At 39.4% G+C, this 19326-nt stretch overlaps 1 protein-coding gene across 2 annotated transcripts in view; it reads right to left on the bottom strand.

Annotated features, from left to right (window-relative positions):
* The window catches only part of JMY (junction mediating and regulatory protein, p53 cofactor), a 75728-nt gene that overhangs the window by 30173 nt on the left and 26229 nt on the right, over positions 1-19326 (bottom strand). For both annotated transcript variants that reach the window (XM_021084482.2, XM_021084484.2), the window contains 4 exons: positions 10400-10550; positions 5690-5859; positions 1981-2146; positions 1291-1478 (listed from right to left, as the gene is read on the bottom strand). In XM_021084482.2, coding sequence (XP_020940141.1) covers positions 1291-1478; positions 1981-2146; positions 5690-5859; positions 10400-10550 — 675 coding nt within the window. The remainder of the gene's footprint in view (positions 1-1290; positions 1479-1980; positions 2147-5689; positions 5860-10399; positions 10551-19326) is intronic.

The following is a 19326-nucleotide window of genomic DNA, read 5'->3' as shown; positions in this document are numbered from 1 at the left end:
ATTCCTTTCCAGTGAATATATAGTCAAAGTAAGTAGCATAAAGAAATTGATAACTTCATATTTGCATATTTGTTCAGGTCTGAATTTGCCACCAAATGAGATAGGAGAATGCTTTTCAACCACTGGGAGAATTAAAGAAGATACATATAAGTATGTATGCATACAATGTTACTTCTATTATTCTCCTTGAAAAGTTTAATCACAAAGCATAGACCTCAAGTCCTCATGGCACAGCCAGAAACCATCTTTGGTCTTTCAAGGGGAGAGGCAGGACATAATTTAACTAATAGAGGTCTACTGGGTATGATATTCTATTGTATCTTTTGTCACTGTATGGTTTATCTTCTCGTTATCTATTATTTATTTTGCTTTTTAGGGCTGCACTCCTGGCACATGGAGGTTCCCAGGCTAGGGGTCTAATCAGAGCTAAAGCTGCCAGCCTACACCACAGCCGTAGCAACATAGGATCCAAGCCACATCCGCGACCTACACCACAACTCATGGCAACGCCGGATCCTTAATCCACTGAGCAAGGCCAGGGATCAAACCCTCAACCTCATGGTTCCTAGTCGGATTCATTTCCGCTGTGCCACGATGGGAACTCCCATTATCTTTCTTTTTAGAAGTGTGTCTAAATTCCTGTATTTCCAGCCTTCTTCTGTCACTCCTTCCCTCTACAGTTGTTGGACTTGGGGGCAGGGAGAGGGGAGGGCAGGGCAGAGGGCAAGATCATTTAGAAACCCATGGCTGTAAGGTGTGATACGCTACAGCAGATCAGAGGCTGCTGGTATAAATGGACAGAATCTATTTGTGGTATTCCCCTACCTCCCTTAATTACATTAGACTAATGTAAGAATGAAGAGTAAAGAATATGGATTAAATTGATAGACACCTTTTGGCAGACATAAATAAAAATGTCCTTGAAGACTGAGGTCAGAACTAATTTACTTAATTACAGAGCATTCCTGGCCTCCTTAAATAAAAAGGCAATAGGAATTGCATTACATGGAGTCTTGTAGTCAATCCAAGCAGAATCACCTTTGGGGTGGCTGAGGCAAACAGCACATCACAACTGACTGTTTTGATGTATTTAAGTGGGTAATTCCCAGACAACTATATAATGCCCCAACTATGGAGAAAAAACAGGTAACTCTTACTTAGTTTTAAAAGATATCTAAGTATTATTGACAAATTGGGTTAGAATTATAAAATATGGGTCAATGATTGAGTAATGAATAAAAGTAAGACGTAATATTAAAGTTCTATATTCAACAAGGTAATTTGTTATACCTTTTTATTTCTGAGGTATGCCTTCTTGGCTGAAACCCGTCCACGTCTTGCCTCCAGCTGGCGGGCTTTCTGTTGAAGTTTCTGTAGCTCTTCTCTCTGTAAATGCACAGATGCTGCCATCTCCTCCTTCTCCAGCATGGCCTCCATGCTTTCATAAGTATCATAGTATACTACTTCATCTCTCTTTTCTGTTACAAAGTAGCAAAGAGGGGGAGTAGTTAAGAGCATGGGCTATGGAGCCAGACAGAACAGGGTTCTGATCCACTTGCTGATTCCGTAACCTCAGGCAGAGCCATTACCTCTTCGAGTTTCTTTGTAAAACAGTGATTATTAGGAAACACACCTCACGGGGGAATGTGTGAAGTGTTTAGCAATGTCTGACACACAGTTAAGTGCTCAATGTAAAATGCCATGACCCCTGTCTCCCAAATTCAAATTCTGAGATACAGATTCTGGATGAAGCAGCAAAGTTATTTACAAAGTATTTTACAAAGGTAGTAACATAGTTGTACTACTACATCTCCTGAACCACTTGTTTAACTTTATACTACGACTTTTAGTCTCAACAGAAGAAATATAGCTTGTGTCCATATACCTTCTCCCCTATGTAGGCAAAAAAATACATGAGGAAATTACATCATTCATTCATATGTATTTTTGTAAACATATGTGGTTAGATGCACATCATACCTGATATAAGTCTTTTGATACTTTCCAGTTGTGCTGTCAATAGCAACTCTTCACACTTCAGGATTTCAAACTGCACTTCATATAACTGAAGTTGCAAATCATAATAATCAGCTTCTAACTGATCCAATCGAGCTATGGCTTCTGTACCGCCCTGCAAACTCTGCATCTGCATTGAAAATAAAAAGGAGTTCCCCTGTGGTACAGTGGGTTAAGGATCCAGCGTTGTCACTGGATAAATAAGAACGTATCTAGTTGGAAAAAACAAGAAATCAAATTATGATTAGAAGTAAATACAAATCAGACAGGATAAATCCATGAAGCAAGTGGACAATCTGAGACCAGAGGCTCAGGTACAGATGATTTAAGAATCTACGAAATCTATACAAAGCTGTGTGTGCTTTTTTTCTGAGTACAGTGTTCCCGGCTTTCAAATTTGTAAAGGGAAGAGTCTGTGACCTAAAACGGATGAGAAGGACTATAATCAAGACACAGTTAAAAACGAGATAGATTAAAAGGAATAGTACTTACTCCAGTGTAGCTTAAAAAATGTGTTTTTTGTTTGTTTTTTGTCTTCTGTCTTTTTTTTTTTAGGGCTGCACCCACAGCACATGGAGGTTCCCAGGCTAGGGGTCTAACTGGAGCTACAGCTGCCAACCTACCACAGACACAGCAATGCCAGATCCGAGCAGAGCCTGAAACCTACACCAGAGCTCATGGCAATGCCAGATCCTTAACCCACTGAGCGAGGCCAGGGATTGAATCCACAACCTCATGGTTCCTAGTTGGATTTGTTTCCACTGTGCCACGATGGGAACTCCTTTTTTTTTTTTTAGGGCCGCACATGGATGTTCCCAGGCTAGGGGTCCTATTTGAGTTGTAGCCACCCACGTACACCAGAGCCACAGCAACGTGGGATCCAAGCCACACTGGCAACCTACACCACAGCTCACGCAAGGCAGGATCCTTAAACCACCGAGCAAGGCCAGGGATCGAATCTGTGCCCTCATGGATGCTAGTCAGATTTGTTAACTGCTGAGTCATGATGGGAACTCCTAAAAAATGTTTTTAAGTCTAAAAGAATTTTGCTTTCCTAGATGGTATTAATATTTCAGCATTAATTTAGAAATTATTTGAAGTTTAGCATTACACCCGTGGCAAATTTCATGGCAAGTAAACAGTCACATCAGAAAGAAGTCTTTTTTTTTTAAAATAATCTAAGGAGATATAACATATCAACATTTTTCTGAAAGAACAAAAGTCTCGCCATAAGTTAAACCACAGGGTTAGTACTGTTATTATAAAGTACTCACCATCAAGGTATTTGTTTGGGATGGGCTTAATAAATCACATTTGGTCTGTTTCTCATGAGTTGTGTGGTCACGTTAAATAAACACTAACAAAACTAATGCAGTCATCATCACAGATATATATATACACACACACACACACATATATATACAGCACAAAGCATATACTATATCACTCAACAAGCATAAACCTGGCAAGAATGACTAAATGACAGTCTTACCAATCCTTTGAAGAATTCAAACACAATCCAGAACATTAAAAACAGACCATTAATGTACTGGGTTAAACCCAGGGAAAATGACCCCATAGATAATCATCCCAGACTCTCTGGCCCATTTCAGCTTTGCCCTTCCTCTACCACTGGAGACCAATTCCAGTAAAAACAATGTTCCTGAAACAGCAACTAGTCAGAAATCTTACCCTCAGCTGCTCTTTTTGTCATCCTATGTTGTTGGTACAATTCAATCTGGTTAAAATAAAGCTAGTTAATGTGATTAAGATAGAGTGGCCCTCTACTTCAGAGGCAATGAAATGCTAGCAAGAGCAATAAAATGCTAGCATTTCAAGTTTTAAAATTCTAGAACTTAAGAAGATTCCAGACAGCTAATAATAAAAAAAGGAGAAAGCTAACTAGAAAAGAAGATTCAAGTGGAAATGTCTCCAGGGTACATGAGATAGAACTGAAATTTATGAACAGATTCTGAATAAAGTGTGAACAGTTCCAGAACAAGTTTCAATTTTACCTTCAACAATAGTATAAAATAAGAAAATCTAAGGGGAAAATAGAACTGCAGCTTAAAATTAACCAAAAGATCTTTCTAGATCATAGCCATGATATATTATTATAGGTTACCTCATACACTATTTCTTTAAACAAGAGTTCCACAAGCATATGCACACTGATAGAGCAATGTATTTTACATAAAGCTGTATTAATAAAAGCAGCAATGACATTTTGTCCTTCTCTAGAGACTAAAATGTACTTTTACAAATACATGATATTCAATGTTTTTAAAAGCCAGTATCGTCAATCCACAGAATGGGAGCAAATATTTGCAAATCACCTATCTGATAAAAGACCTGTATCTGGAATATGTAGAGAACTCTTTCAACTCTTTAATTTAAAAAACCCAATTCAGGAGTCCCCACTGTGGTGCAATGGGATCGGTGACATCTTGGGAGTGTGGGGACACAGATTCAATCCTGGCCTGGCAGAGTGGGTTAAGGATCCAGCACTGCTGCAGCCGCAGCTTAGGTCACAACTGAGGCTCAGAGCCGATCCCTGATCCAGGAATTCCATATGCCACAGGAAAGCCAAAAGAGAGGAAAAAAAAATGGGCAAAAGATCTAAAGACATTTCTTCAAAGAAGATGTGTAAGTGGCCCATAAGCACAAAAGATACTCAACAACACTGGCATCAGAGAAAGCACATCAAAACCACAATGAAATACCACTTCACACTAACCAGGATGCCTATAATAGTGTACTAGTATCGGTATTAGCAATAATGTAAAGAAAGATGTGGAGAAATTCCATCCCTTCTACACTGCTGGTAGCAATGTAAAAGTTATAGCTGCTTTGGAAAACAGTCTGGAAGTTACTCAATAGGCTAAAGAGCATTTCACTCCAGTTTACACCAAGGTAAATGAAAACCTTACACGCAAATGTTCACAGCAGCTTTATTCATAGGTTCAAAAATAGAAAGACCCCAAATGTTCACCAAGTGATGAATGCAGAAAACATGATATAACCATAAAGTGCATCATTTGGCAAAAAAAAAAAAAAAAAAAGTAAATTAAGCAATGATGCATGCTATAATACAGAGGAACCTTGAAAACATTACCCTGTATGTGGGCGGGGGGGGGGGGGGGAGAGAAAGCATCTTTTCTGATTCAATTTATAGGAAATGTCTAGAATAGCCAATCTATAGAGAGAGAAAATAAGACTGGTGGATGCCTAGTTGTGGGGTGGGCTGGAGAGGACATATGAAAATGAATGCTCCTTTTGTCTTAACAGTGCATTGCTGTTTACAGTCACTCTGGGATGCTGCGAAAATGCCACAGGTGTCTAATTCTTCTATCACAGGTCCCACTGTGAAAGTTATCATCATCTCACGGAGAAAGTGCAAAATTAACAACTGCCTTTGAAAAATGTATTTTCTTAATAGATGCAAACTATTGCCTTTGGAATGGATAAGCAATGAGATCCTGCTGTATAGCACTGGGAACTAGATCTAGTCACTTATGATGGAGCATGATGGAAGATAACGTGAGAAAAAGAATGTATAAATATATGTGTGACTGGGTCACTTTGCTGTATAGTAGAAAATTAACAGAACACTGTAAACCAACTATAATGGAAAAAATAAAAATCATTTAAAACATGTATTGGTTTTTATTACCTCTTCCTTTAGTGCATGTTTCCTCTGTTCCAAACATATTTCTTTAGCTCTCATCATCTGCAGAGTCTCCTTAGAAACTGCATACTGGAGTTTTTCCATACGTTCAGCAGCTGCTGCCCATGATGCTTTACCAAATTTCTTCTGATCTGCTCGCATTCGATCATACACAGCTATTGGTAATGATTTTTTAAAGAAACATTGAGTCATTAAGACAACGTGATAGTAAAAAATTGAAAGTCTTAGATTCCACTGATTACATACTCAGAGATAAACATTCAAATCCCACCACTATGATAAATTACCTATAACAGCTCTAAAATACACTTCAACAGCATTTTAGATTCTATTTAAATTTCTTTTTTTTCTAGAGCCACACATGCTACATATGGAGGTTCCCAGGCTAGGAGTCGAATCAGAGCTGCAGCTGCCAGCCTACACCACAGCCACAGCAATTCCAGGTCCGAGCTATGTTTGCAACTTATGCAGCAGCTCTTGGCAATGCTGGATCCTAGCCCACTGAGCAAGGCCAGGGATCCAACATGCATCCTCATGGATATGAGTCGGGTTTGTTTCTGCTGAGCCACAATGGGAACTTCTCAATTTAAAATTCTTATTGAAGACATTAATCATCCTAAAAAATAAATTTTTTAAGATGAAACTGAGTTGTCAGGGTTAATTTTAAAACTTTAATAAAAAATACTCTTTTTAGGGGAGTTCCCATTGTGGCGCAGCAGAAACGAATCTGACTAGCACCCATGAGGATGTGGGTTCGATCCCTGGCCTTGTTTGGTGGACTGCACATCAAGCATTGCCGTGTGAGATGTGGTGTAGGTTGTAGATGCAGCTCGGATCCCGCATTGCTGTAGGTGCGCTGTACGTGCGCAGCTGTAGCTCCAATTCAACCCCTAGCCTGGGAACTTCCACATGCTGCAGGTGCAGCCCTAAGAAGCAAACAAAGCTGCCCCCGCTTTTCACATTAAACTTTTTTCTGTGAAAGTTCATACTTTTAAAATACTTTTTCTTAGGTATGTTGAAATCAGAACCGTAACTATCCCAGGTTACTTAAAATTATTTAAATCAAATTATTTTTCAGTCCTCTAAAAGTATTGTAAAGATCTGAGGCAGCATGAAATAAATCCTAGACATTAGCAAAGAGTCAGAATACAACTAATTCCCAAAGAAGGCACCCAACTTCTCTTTGCCAGCCCCCCCAAAAGAACTTTATAGTTTGCCACAATAGAGGCCTCATTCAAGAAACATTTCCTGATGATCAAACAACTAATATATTCTAGTTAAAGAAGTTTATCACTGATAGTATGTATGCTACTAGCTCATCTTGGGTCCATCCATCCTTATGCTCAATCATTTTAATAGGTCAGAGACACACTCTAACTATCATAAAGAAACAGGCAATCTGATTACGTAGTACCTAATGTAGTCTTACATCAGTGTACATTCTCTGGTGGTTTCTTTTATATATTCAGAAGTAACATTAATATTTTTATTCTGCTACTTTATCATAACCCTCTTTGCAAGGAAATACCTCAGTAACTTTGCCTCCGAATTTTACGAAATCTTAAATTCTTTACGATAATATAAGTATATACTTAAAAGTGAAAACTGTACACAGGCTTATAGTGGAAAAAGAGCAACTTCTCCCTCTCAGCTCTCTCTAAGTCTCAGTCCCAATGACCAAATATAACCAACCTGCAACTTGCTTGTGGTAGTTATTTCCATTCAAGACCATTATTATTTGTTGATTTAGCCTTTGAGTTCCTTCCTATCATTAGGTATTATTCAGAATCTCCTCTCAACATAGTTCTTTTGGATTCTCTGATTTAGTGTGGACTTTAAAATGCTAACATATTTGATCATCAATCTGATTTTTTTTTTTTTTTTTTGTCTTTTTGCCTTTTCTGGGGCCGCTCCCGTGGCATATGGAGGTTCCCAGGCTAGGGGTCCAATCGGAGCTGTAGCCGCCGGCCTATGCCAGAGCCACAGCAACGCAGGATCTGAGCTGCATCTGCAACCCACACCACAGCTCACAGCAACGCCGGATCCCACTGAGCAAGGGCGGGGACCGAACCCGCAACCTCATGGTTCCTAGTCGGATTCGTTAACCACTGCGCCACGATGAGAACTCCCAATCTGATCCTTAATATTAGTTTCCAACATATATCTACTTATGCTGCTTGGATATCAAATGCTGCTGCCATTTCAAATCTCTGCCTACCTTTGGGATCAATACAGTAGTGCACTGTAGGGGAAAACAGCAGGCGGTTTGAAGACATTACAGCTTTGAGTTAAATTCCCATTTCTACCCGACATGTAACTTTTGGCAGAAACTTTAACTGTTCTTGGGCTCAATTCCTTTGAGTGATAAAGTAAGGAAATACAGCACCTACTCAGAAGACTTTTGTGGAACTGAATGAGAGTGACAGGTATTCAAATGTTTCTCTCATGTCACACTGCAATATTAACCAAATAGTCTGTTCTCTCTTCTCTCATGCATACATCACCACAATCATTCAAATTTATATGATGTTATTATTATTGTCTTTTTAGGGCTGTACCTGCAGCATATGCAAGTTCCCAGACTGGGAGTCTAATAAGAGCTACAGCTGCAGGCCTATGCCACAACCACAGCAACATGATATTTGAGCCACACCTGTGACCTACGGTGCAGCTTGTGGCAATGCTGGATCCTTAACCCACTTAGCAAGGCCAGGCATCAAGGATACTAGCCGGGTTTTTAACCAGTCAAACCACAATAGGAACTCCCATGTTTTATTATTTTCAAAGTTATTTTTCCATGTGTTATCTCTATCTGCCCAGCAATCCTACAGAATAGGCATTGTATGCATTTATAAACACCTCCAACATATATATACATATGAAACTGAGGGATTGTGGTAACTTAAAACCAAGGTTACACACCTATAGAAGTACAGTGAAACTAGTACCTAGTCTGCTAACTCTACCATTTTTATCTGAACTTGTAACCATAGCACAGAGTCAAACACTCTGCATAATCAAAAATAGTCCAGAGCCTTTTCTCTTGCTTCCCAACTGTGTCTGTGGAGTAGCTCCTGTCCTAATTCAGGCTCAAGTTGTCACCTACTACAAGAGTTAGTCAATACTTTTTCTTCCAACATCCTTATTGATGAATAGAATGTATTCTTCTATCTAACTGCTGTTCACTTCACCTAGATTTTCTAATAACTCAGTAATGCAGAAAATTATGAATATAGAGTGGTTGGAATATTCCTAGAACAATACTGGAATACCTCTAAAACAGATTCTTCTCTCTCACTGCAGTCCAGAATAAAGATGCCTGATAAGGTCACTATTAACATTACTTGGATTACAACCCTGTAAAAATACTCTACGGTGATCATTATATGTTTTTTAAAAAAAAAAAAAAGCACTCTGGTGTTTACAAGGAATCATGTTAAATTTGTTTTTAAAAACCTTAGTGTTCTGGAACTCTGTGGTGGCAAAGTGGGTTAAGGATCTAGTGTTGTCACTGCTGTGGCACAGGTTTAATCTCTGGCCCAGAAACTTTTACATGCCACAGGTGCAGCCACAAAAAACCTCTCTATGTTCTGACATACATACACTTGTCAGGAAAGGATTTTTTAAATTTTTTTTTTAGGGCCGTACCTGTGGCACATGGAAGTTCCCCAGGGTAGGGGTCCAACTGGAGCTATAGCTGCTGGCCTACACTACAGCCACAGCAACATTAGATCAGAGCCACATCTTTGACCTACACTAGAGCTCACAGCAACGCTGGATCCTTAACCCATTGAGCGAGGTCAGGGATAAACCCATATCCTTATGGATACTAGTCAGGTTCATTACCACCGAGCCACAATAGGAACTCCCAGAAAAGGGCCCATTTAAGATGTTTTTACAAGCAAAGCAGTAAAGTTAAGCTACACCTGGCTATGTGTAAGAAAGCAAATAAAAGGACCTGTTTTACTCCTGTAAAAAATAAACATATATACATACATACACAAGGAGCTCTTACAAATCAATAGGAAAAAAAAACAGGGATAGAAAAACAGAAGACAGTAATTGGGAAAAAGGGATATACAAATATCCTAATTATTACATGAAAACAAAAAAGGTGAAATCATTTTGCTGTATAGCAGAAATTAACACAACATTGCTAATCAACATACTTCAATAAAATACATTTTTTTTAACCAGATGACCACTCAGTAATAACCAAAGAAACATAAATTTTAAAAACATGGTACTATTTTGTTTATGTTTTCCTGAGTTCTGTGGAGTTACATGAGTGAATTTTTCAATCTTTAAAAGGGCTACAGGAATCCCCAAATTTGTAGCCAGTTGGTTAGAAGCACTGATGGCCTGAGGACATCCCAAATCTGCAAGTAGCATCTAAAGGAAGCCAGTCTTACTGTGGACTGTGCCTTTAGACTGTGAGGTCTATGTGAACGATTATTATCAGAATTAAATGACACTATGCTAATACTCATTACCATTATGTTGTAAAAGGACATGTGTATGTTAACACACATGCCTAGGAAAAGTTGAAAGGATATACCTTAACTTGTTAACTGCTTCTTTAACTGCTAAGATTGAGTGGCCTTTATTTATTTTTAATCTGTTATGAACATAATATACTTAAGCCACTCATTTTTGAAGATACTTTGACAAGGATAATTTTACTGAGTAAATCACCTTTTTGGGCTTTAGCTGTTATTTCAAAATATTTGACAGTAAGATCTTGAATGGACAGTACAGCCATGTGAGCTTTCCGCTGCCAATCGGCATCTTCTTTTTGTAGACTTTCAATTCTTCTGGGACCCAGGTAATCATTCTCCATAGAAATCTTTAAAGAGAAAAAGGAAAAATTAAAAAGATCACTTCTTTCGTAAACTTTTACTGAATATTTATATCAGACATTGTGTTTGGTGCTAAAGCAAAGAATTCTTTTGTTTCCCTGTTCTCAAGTAGAAGCTATTAAGAGAAATTAACAATAATGTTGAAGATATTTGACAAAATCATTTGGTCCCCCTTCCTCCTCTATCTTCTTCATCCCTCCCTCTTCCATATACAAAGGGCATAAAATATGAAGAGTGATTATTTCCGAGTGCAGAGATAAATTTATTTCCTCCTGCATGAAAAATATACTTTCAGATTAAGAATTATTGGTGCCACTAAAATACTTAATCACTGATATAAATAAAATAAGACTGACAACATAAAAAAATCAGCCTATCTACTACAGGACTCGAGAAAAAGTGAAAATGTTTTGTAAGAGTCAAAACCAAAAAAGGACAAAGGCAAGGTGAAAATCAAATAATGGAAAGAGACATACCAGGTGAATGTAAGAGAAAAGACAGTATTAATAACAAAGTATAGTTATTACACATGTTTGTTAATATGGAAGGTGCAGCTCAGGAAGAATAGCAACAGACCCTTTGTCTACTCCATCTGGCTTTACCACATATTGAGAAAAAGACTTAAAAAAAATCAAACAAGAAGTTAATAACATCATATTAGGATGACAGGGAAAAAACATTAAAGAAAAATGTTAACCTACCCCTGGCACACTTTAAAAAGTGATCAAGTTAGTTATCATACGCCACTACAAAATTATGATGAAAGTAGAAATAATGTAATATTCTCTAAACAGTACAATTAATAGAAATTAAAGTCTAAATAAAGACTCAATTGGACAAACATTAAAAACAAGACTAGGAGTTCCCATTGCGGCTCAGTGGTTAACTAATCCGACTAGGAACCATGTGGTTGCAGGTTTGATCCCTGTCCTTGCTTAGTGGGTTAAGGATTTGGCATTGCCTTAAGCTGTGGTGTAGGTTGCAGACACGGTTCGGATCGCGCATTTCTGTGGATCTGGCGTAGGCTGGAGGCCACAGCTCCGATTAGACCCCTAGCCTGGGAACCTCCATATGCCATGGGAGCGGCCCTAGAAATAGCAAAAAAAGACAAAATAAACAAACAAACAAATAAAAATTAAAAAAAACAAAAACAAGACTAACTAGGGTTAGTGAGGACACGGTGAAATAGGCACATGTAATATACCACTGGTGGAATTATAAATTCATTAAATACTTTTCTGGAAAGTATTCTATCATACCATAATCTCTGAAGATATTTAACAATAAAGCTTTGTAAAACACACCCATAAAATACAGTCTAAGCAAAAATACTTAAGAGTTTGTAACATATATTATTATTGATGTCATCTTTGGGTGGTGAATTACAAGTGAGTTTCTTCCTGTTTAAAATATGTACTTTCCAGAAGTTCCCATCATGGCGCAGTGGTTAACCCCCATGTGGTTGCGGGTTCGATCCCTGGCCTCACTCAGTGGATTAAGGACCCAGCGTTGCCGTGAGCTGTGGTGTAGGTCGCAGACGCAGCTCGGATCCCTCACTGCTGTGGCTCTAGCAGAGGCCAGTGGCTACAGCTCCGATTAGACTCCTAGCCTGGGAATCTCCATAGGCTGCTCAGGAGCAGCCCTAGAAAAGGCAAAAAAAAAAAAAAAAAAAAAAAAAAAGTACTTTCCAAATCTTCTGTATTGTATATACATTGCTTTTATAATCATGAAGAAGAAAAAATGCTTTTATCTATTCTTGGGTTCACAAGCCATACCAACTAGACAAGCTGAAGACACACTATTCCAGGGGTTTCCTGTTTCTAGTCAAGCAAACAATGAGCTCATGTTTTCATATATGAGGCCCAGAAAGAGGCATAATTATGAGACTTACCTCTTTTTTTCCAGTGTGTGTGTTTCAGGGTGGGGAGGGGAAGTGGCTGTATGATCAGAACCTAAATGCCTTCCTTAATAACTGGAAAAAAGAATTCTGAGAGCTCCCTTTTCTAGGACTATAAAAATAGTGTCAAGCAAAGACAATTAAGCTAGTGGCAGCAGCTTAGGTTCTTGATATCTAAATTCTCTACTCATTTGGACTAGAATGTTTAAAAAAGATTCTCAGAGGAGTTTCATGGTGGCCTAGCGATTAAGGACTGGGCATTTGTCACTGCAGTGGCTCAAGTTACTGCTGTGGCTCAGGTCTGATCCCTGGCCCAGGAACATTTATATGCCACAGTGTAGCCCACCAAAAATTAAAATAAAATTAAATAAATTCTCAGGAGGTAATTACTGTATCTCCAGTCTCATACCACAGCTGAGACTTAAACGATGCTACTGGATATGGCTAATAACTGGAAATCATTTCAGCTGTATAAGTGAATAAAGACACCACTGTACCAGGTACTTTAGAAAATGTAAATATGAGTAAGACACATATTCTCCTCCAAAGAACCTAACAATCTAATGCGGGGGTGGGGGGCAGTTGGAGTGGGGTAGGCAGAGATATCTATGATATAGAAATCTGTCTTGAAATTAAGACACTTACTTGGCCCTGCTCTCAACAGTGAGACTTCTGACAAGTCATATAATCGTTCATTCAAGATGCTAACACATTCCACTATCCGCTCAGAGCCAGTACTGTACTAGGCAATAGGGGATAGTAAGATAATTAGTCTAGTGGAGGATCATCCAAATAAACTAGAAAAGAGCATGAAAAAGATGTCATGATACTGTATGCCTGAAATACCAAAGGGAGCACCATCTGTGAGAGATGGGGTGTAGGGTCTGGCAGACTTTCTAAAGGGAATAATGGGTAGGCGAGTTCTTAATGAACAAAGAGAATTCTACCAGCTAACAATGATGGTGGAGAATGTCTGTATAAAAAGAATAAAGAAAATATTTTAAAACCTTTAAGAAAAATGAAAGGTTTGGGGGGAGAGAATACATCTAGCTGTTTTTATCAGGACAGACTGTGAGGTTCATAAATAGCTGAAGATTTTGAAGGAGAGGTAGGATTTTGATAGTTAAATAGGAAAGAGAACCATGCTAAAAAGCATATTGTAGCTAAGAATTAACCTGAGCTACAGGTTAATTGGGAGTTCCCACTGTGGTTCAGCAGTAATGAATCCAACTAGTATCCACGAGGACACAGGTTCCATCCCTGGCTTCACTCAGTGGGTTAAGGATCTGGCGTTGCCGTGAGCTGTGGTATAGGTCGCAGACACGGCTTGGATACCATGTTGCTGGGGCTGTGGCGTAGGCTGGCAACTGCAGCTCCGATTCGACCTCTAGCCTAGCAACTTGCATATGCCATAGACGCAGCCCTAAAAAAACAGACCAAAAAAAAAAAAAAAAATTAACCTGAATCTAGAGGCAAGTAAGTTCCATGCAAAGTAAAGGACAGAAAGCAGTCCATTCTAACTGGAGTTTAGGTAAAACAGATGAAGGCAGTAGGAGATGAGACTAGAAACATTAGGTTATAGTCATTGTGAGGAGGCTGGAATTTGTGCTTAATATGAGAAGGAACTGCAAACTACTGTGGGATTCTCAGCAGTAGTTAAGTGGCGTATTTAGACCTCAGTTTACATTTGAGCTTCTAAAAGACTTGTTTTTGGAGTTCCGCTATGGCACAGTTGGTTAAGAATCCAACTGCAGTGGCTTGGATGGCTGCAGAGGCACAGGTGTGATCCTGGCCTGGAGGAGTGCGTTTAGAGGATGTGGTGCCAGTGCTGTCACAACTGCAGCATAGATCTCAGACGCCTGGATTTGATCCCCAGTTGGGGATCTTTCCATATGTGGCAAGCTTGGCCAATAAAAAAAATATCTAAATAAAACAAAAAACAAAAACAACCTGTTTTCCATAACAAAACCATCAGCTCAAAGTTCAATCTTCAGCCTTGTGATGCTAGGGTCCAAGCTCTGAAAACATCACATTTAATTTTTGCCAATAGGAAGAGTTGGAGATTTTAGAACTGAAGAAGAGATTTGCTTCTTCCTATCTGTGTCACTTGACTTTCCTGTTTGTCGATCCTGTGATCACCATCCCGGACTTGCTTCTTCATCCCACATTTGCAGTGCCTTCCCAAAGGAATTAAGAGAATCCAGTTTGCACTCTCTCAGCCTTTGCAGAACTGGCCTGTGTGCCCAAGACAAACCAGCACCAGTCCAAGAGTGCTCCAGCACCAGAGACCTAGTTCTCTCTCTACTGGGATCAGACACACCAGCACTAGAAGAGCACCATCCTCTTCTTTCTCAGAGGTCAGCTCCGCAAGACCTATTCTTTAATAATTACCACCTTGTCCCTTTGAGACTCCTAATCCGGGGTGGGGGGGGGTGGTTGCTTCTGCAATCAACTCTGGTATCTTTAAGAGCCACTTTTTTACCTATCTCATGAACAACTTTATACCTAGTTATTTGTATTAAATTCCTTCTGTTGAAACAACTGGTTTGATTTTCCAAGCAGAACTGAACAGATATAACCACAGAAAAGAGATGTAATAAACAGAACAAGAAATGCTCAAAATTTTAAAAATTTTGGCTGTGCCCACAGCATGAGGAAGTTACCACGTCAGGGATTGAATCCATGCCACATTAGTGACCCAAGCTGCTACAGTGACAATATGAGATCCTTAACCCACTGTGCCACAAGGGAATTCCTCAAAATTAAAAAAACTAACTCAGATCTTGAGGATAGAAATCCTTTTCTTTTTCTAACCTTTTTAAACCTTTTTTTTTTCTGGCAGTCCCAGGCCAGGGATCAGATGTTAGATGCAGCTGCAACCTATGACACAGTTGTACGACACTGCATCATTACCCCCCTGTGCTGGGCCAAGGACGGAAACTCAGTCCTGGTGCTCCAGAGATACTGCCAATCCCACTGCACCACAGTGGGAACTCCAGAAATCCTTTTCACCTGCATAGCTCAATATTGTTCAGGAGTTAGAAACCTTGCATTATGGCTTTTGAAAGAGAAAAAAATTAAAAACCTGGTGGTAATTATTTGGAGCTATCTTGTACTTTGTTACTGGATTATCTTTACCTTCAATGTACATGTATACTGAAATATACAGAGCACAACCATGCCATTCCTTTATTTTATCTTATTTTTTTGGCCACCCTGAGGCATATGGAGCTCCTAGGCCAGGGATCAGATCCGAGCCATGACTGCGACCCCATGCCACAGCTGCAGTAACACCAGATCCCTAGCCCCCTGTGCTGGGCTGGGGATCAAACCCAAGTCCAGTGCTCCAAAGAAGCCGCCAATCTCGTTGCACCACAGTGGGAACTCCAGGCCACGCTTCTTAAATGGTGTTTTTTAACTGACTTCCGAAAGTCAGTAGCTAATGTTGCAGCTGTTTAAAACACACAATTTACTGTACCTAAGATATTAAGCTAGGATACTAAGTTCTTTTCCTAACTTGGCAAATTTGAAGATGTACAGCACTAGTCAGCTGGATCATGTGCTAAAAACAATGACACCTCTGTTTTCAGTTTCAGGGCTAGAAAGAAAACAGTGCCTGTTTTTAACATGGAAAAAAGTATGTGTCAGTTTAGGTAGCTAGGATAGTGAGACTAGTTTATAAGCACAAATTTCTTGGCATGGAATTACATTATAAAGTACCTAACTAGCCTGGACACTGGGTTTTATATGAGAAGCTTAAGTGTTACTCTTGTCTACTGTTGAGATACCAAAAGTAAAAAATAAAGAACTCAATTCTTTTTTTTTTTTTTTTTTGTCTTTTTGCTATTTCTTGGACCGCTTCCACGGCATATGGAGATTCCCAGGCTAGGGGTCCAATCGGAGCTGTAGCCACCGGCCTACACCAGAGCCACAGCAGTGTGGGATCCGAGCTGAGTCTGCAACCTACACCACAGCTCACAGCAACGCCGGATCGTTAACCCACTGAGCAAGGGCAGGGACCGAACCCGCAACCTCATGGTTCCTAGTCGGATTCGTTAACCACTGCGCCACGACGGGAACTCCAAGAACTCAATTCTTAGGTGAAACAAATACCAAGATAAATGTGTCAATATATTGATGTAGTAGTGACCATAATGTGAACTTTCCAGAATGACACAATTAGATCTGGCATCATCTATTCCATGCATTTTTACATATAAAGCAAATATTAAATGTAATATTCTCAGCACAGAGTGTGAAATGATGCAGTTTTTAAGGTGAGAGACAAGTCCAAGAAAATGAAACAAATAGCTCAGATAAGAGGTAAGTACCACAACCTTGTAAATCAACTATACTTCAATAAAACTTAAAAAAGAGAGAGCGATGAAGTACCTTAATGTACGGTGCTGACACTATACATTTCAGTGTGCATGGTAGAATACACAGGGGTCCGGTGGTATAAAAATTGAACCCTAAACAAAAACAAGGGTTTGGAGTTCCCGTTGTGGCGCAGTGGTTAACAAATCCGACTAGGAACCATGAGGTTGCGGGTTCGGTCCCTGCCTTTGCTCAGTGGGTTAACGATCTGGCATTGCCGTGAGCTATGGTGTAGGCTGCAGACGCGGCACGGATCCCACATTGCTGTGGCTCTGACGTAGGCCGGTGGCTACAGCTCCGATTCGACCCCTAGCCTGGGAACTTCATGTGCCGCGGGAGCGGCCCAAGAAATGGCAAAAAGACAAAAAAAGAAAAAAAAAAGGGTTTGCCAAGTCACAGCATCTGCCCATTTGTCTGCTGGAATAGGGGTGGAGGTGGATGTCTTTTTCTATTTCACATAAAGACACCTAGTAGGCCAATTCACTGACTGACTCATTAAAACACTGGGTTTAGGAGTTCCCTTGTGGCTCAGCAGGTTAAGGATCTGGCATTTTCACAGCTGTGGTGTGGGTTCAATCCCTGGCCCAGGAGCTTTCCCATGCCAGAGGTGTAGTCAAAAAAACCAAACAACTCCCCCCCCCTCAAAAACACTGGGTTTAAAAATCCAGAGGATCACCTAGTTTAACATCCCATTTTATGGATGAGAAAGCTGGGGCCGATAGAGAATGTAATATTAGACATGCAGTTCTCCAACTTCAGTGTTTATCATAATTACATGGAAGACTTGTTATAAAACAAAGATTGCTGAGCTCCCGCAATAGGTTTTAGTAAAAGAGATATGAGGTGAGGCCTAAGACCCTGTATTTCTAACAAGGTTCTTGGTGATACTGATGCTACTCATCTGGGGATCAAATTTTTAAGAACCAGTGTATCAGACTTGAGTCTGGGAGCTCTTAGAGCCTTCCCTTTAAAATCTGGAACAGGACAAGGATGCCCACTCTCATCACTTCTATTTAACATAGTATTGGAAGTCCTAGCCTCAGCAATCAGATAAGAAAGAAAGAAAAGTTGTTCAATTAGAAGAGAAGATGTAAACTTGTCCTATGCAGATGATATGACACTATATATAGAAAACCACAAAAACTAGTAGAACTGATTACTTAGGAGTAAGTCTGATCAAGGTGAAAGATTTATATGTTGAGAACTATAAAACACTGATAAAGGAAGCTGACGATGATTTAAAGAAATGGAAAGATATATCACGCTCTTGGACTGGATAAGTATTTAAAATGGCCATACCACCCAAAGTAATCTACAGATCTAATACGATCCCTATCAAATAACCCATTATATTTTTCACAGAACTAGAACAAATAACTCTAAAATTTATATGGAACCACAAAAGACTCAGCAATGCCAAAGAAATCCTGAGGAAAAAGAACAAGGTTGGAGGCATAACCCTCCCAGGCTTTAGACAATAAAAAGCTGTATTAATCCAAACAGCAAGCTACTGGCACAAAAACAGACATATGTATCAACAGAATAGAACAGAGAATCTAGAAATAAACCCACACACCTATGGTCAATTAACCTTTGACAAAGGAGGCAAGAATATACAATGGAGAAAAGACAGTCTCTCAACAAGTGGTGTTGGGAAAGCTGCATGTAAATCAATGAAGTTAGAACACACTCTCACACCATATACAGAAATAAATTCATAATGGCTTAAGACTAAAATTAGACCTGGCACCATAAAACTCCTAAAAGAGAACACAGGCAAAACATCCTCTGACATAAATCTTACCAATGTTTTCTTAGGTCAGTCTCCCAAGGCAATAGAAATATAAGCAAAAACAAACAAATGGGACCTTAATCAAACTTACAAACTTTTGTACAGCAAAGAAAACCATAAACAAAATGAAAAGACAACCTACAGACTGGGAGAAAATATTTGCAAATGATGTGACTGACAAGGGATTAATTTCCAAAATATACAAACAGCTCATATAGCTTAACATCAAAAAATACAATCTAACAGATCAAAAAGTGGGCAGAAGACCTAAAAAGACCTTTCTCCAAAGACGACATACAGATGTCAGAGACATATGAAAAGATGCTCACCATAGCTAACCGTTAGAGAAACACAAATTAAAATTACCAAGAGGTACTACCTCACATCAGTCAGAATGGCCATCATTAAAGTCTATAAATGACAAATGCTGGAGAGGGTGTGAAAAAAGGGAACCCTCCTACACTGCTGGTGGGATGTAAACTGGGGCAGCCACCATGGGAAACAGTATGGAGGTTCTTGAAAAACTAAAATAAAGCTGCTGTATGATCCAACAATCCCACTCCTGCACATATATCCAGACAAAACTATAATTCAAAAAGATACATGCACCCCAATAGCCAAGACAGGAGTTCCCGTCATAGTGCAGTGGAAACAAATCCAACTAGGAACCATGATGTTGCAGGTTTGATCCCTGGCC

The sequence above is a fragment of the Sus scrofa genome, chromosome 2, assembly GCF_054392235.1.
Source record: "Sus scrofa isolate SSC_HxYL_T2T_F1_AM1 chromosome 2, Sscrofa_HxYL_maternal_Yorkshire_Landrace_v2.0, whole genome shotgun sequence".
In the NCBI taxonomy this organism is placed as follows: Eukaryota; Metazoa; Chordata; class Mammalia; order Artiodactyla; family Suidae; genus Sus; species Sus scrofa.
This window is presented reverse-complemented; position numbering and strand designations above follow the sequence as displayed.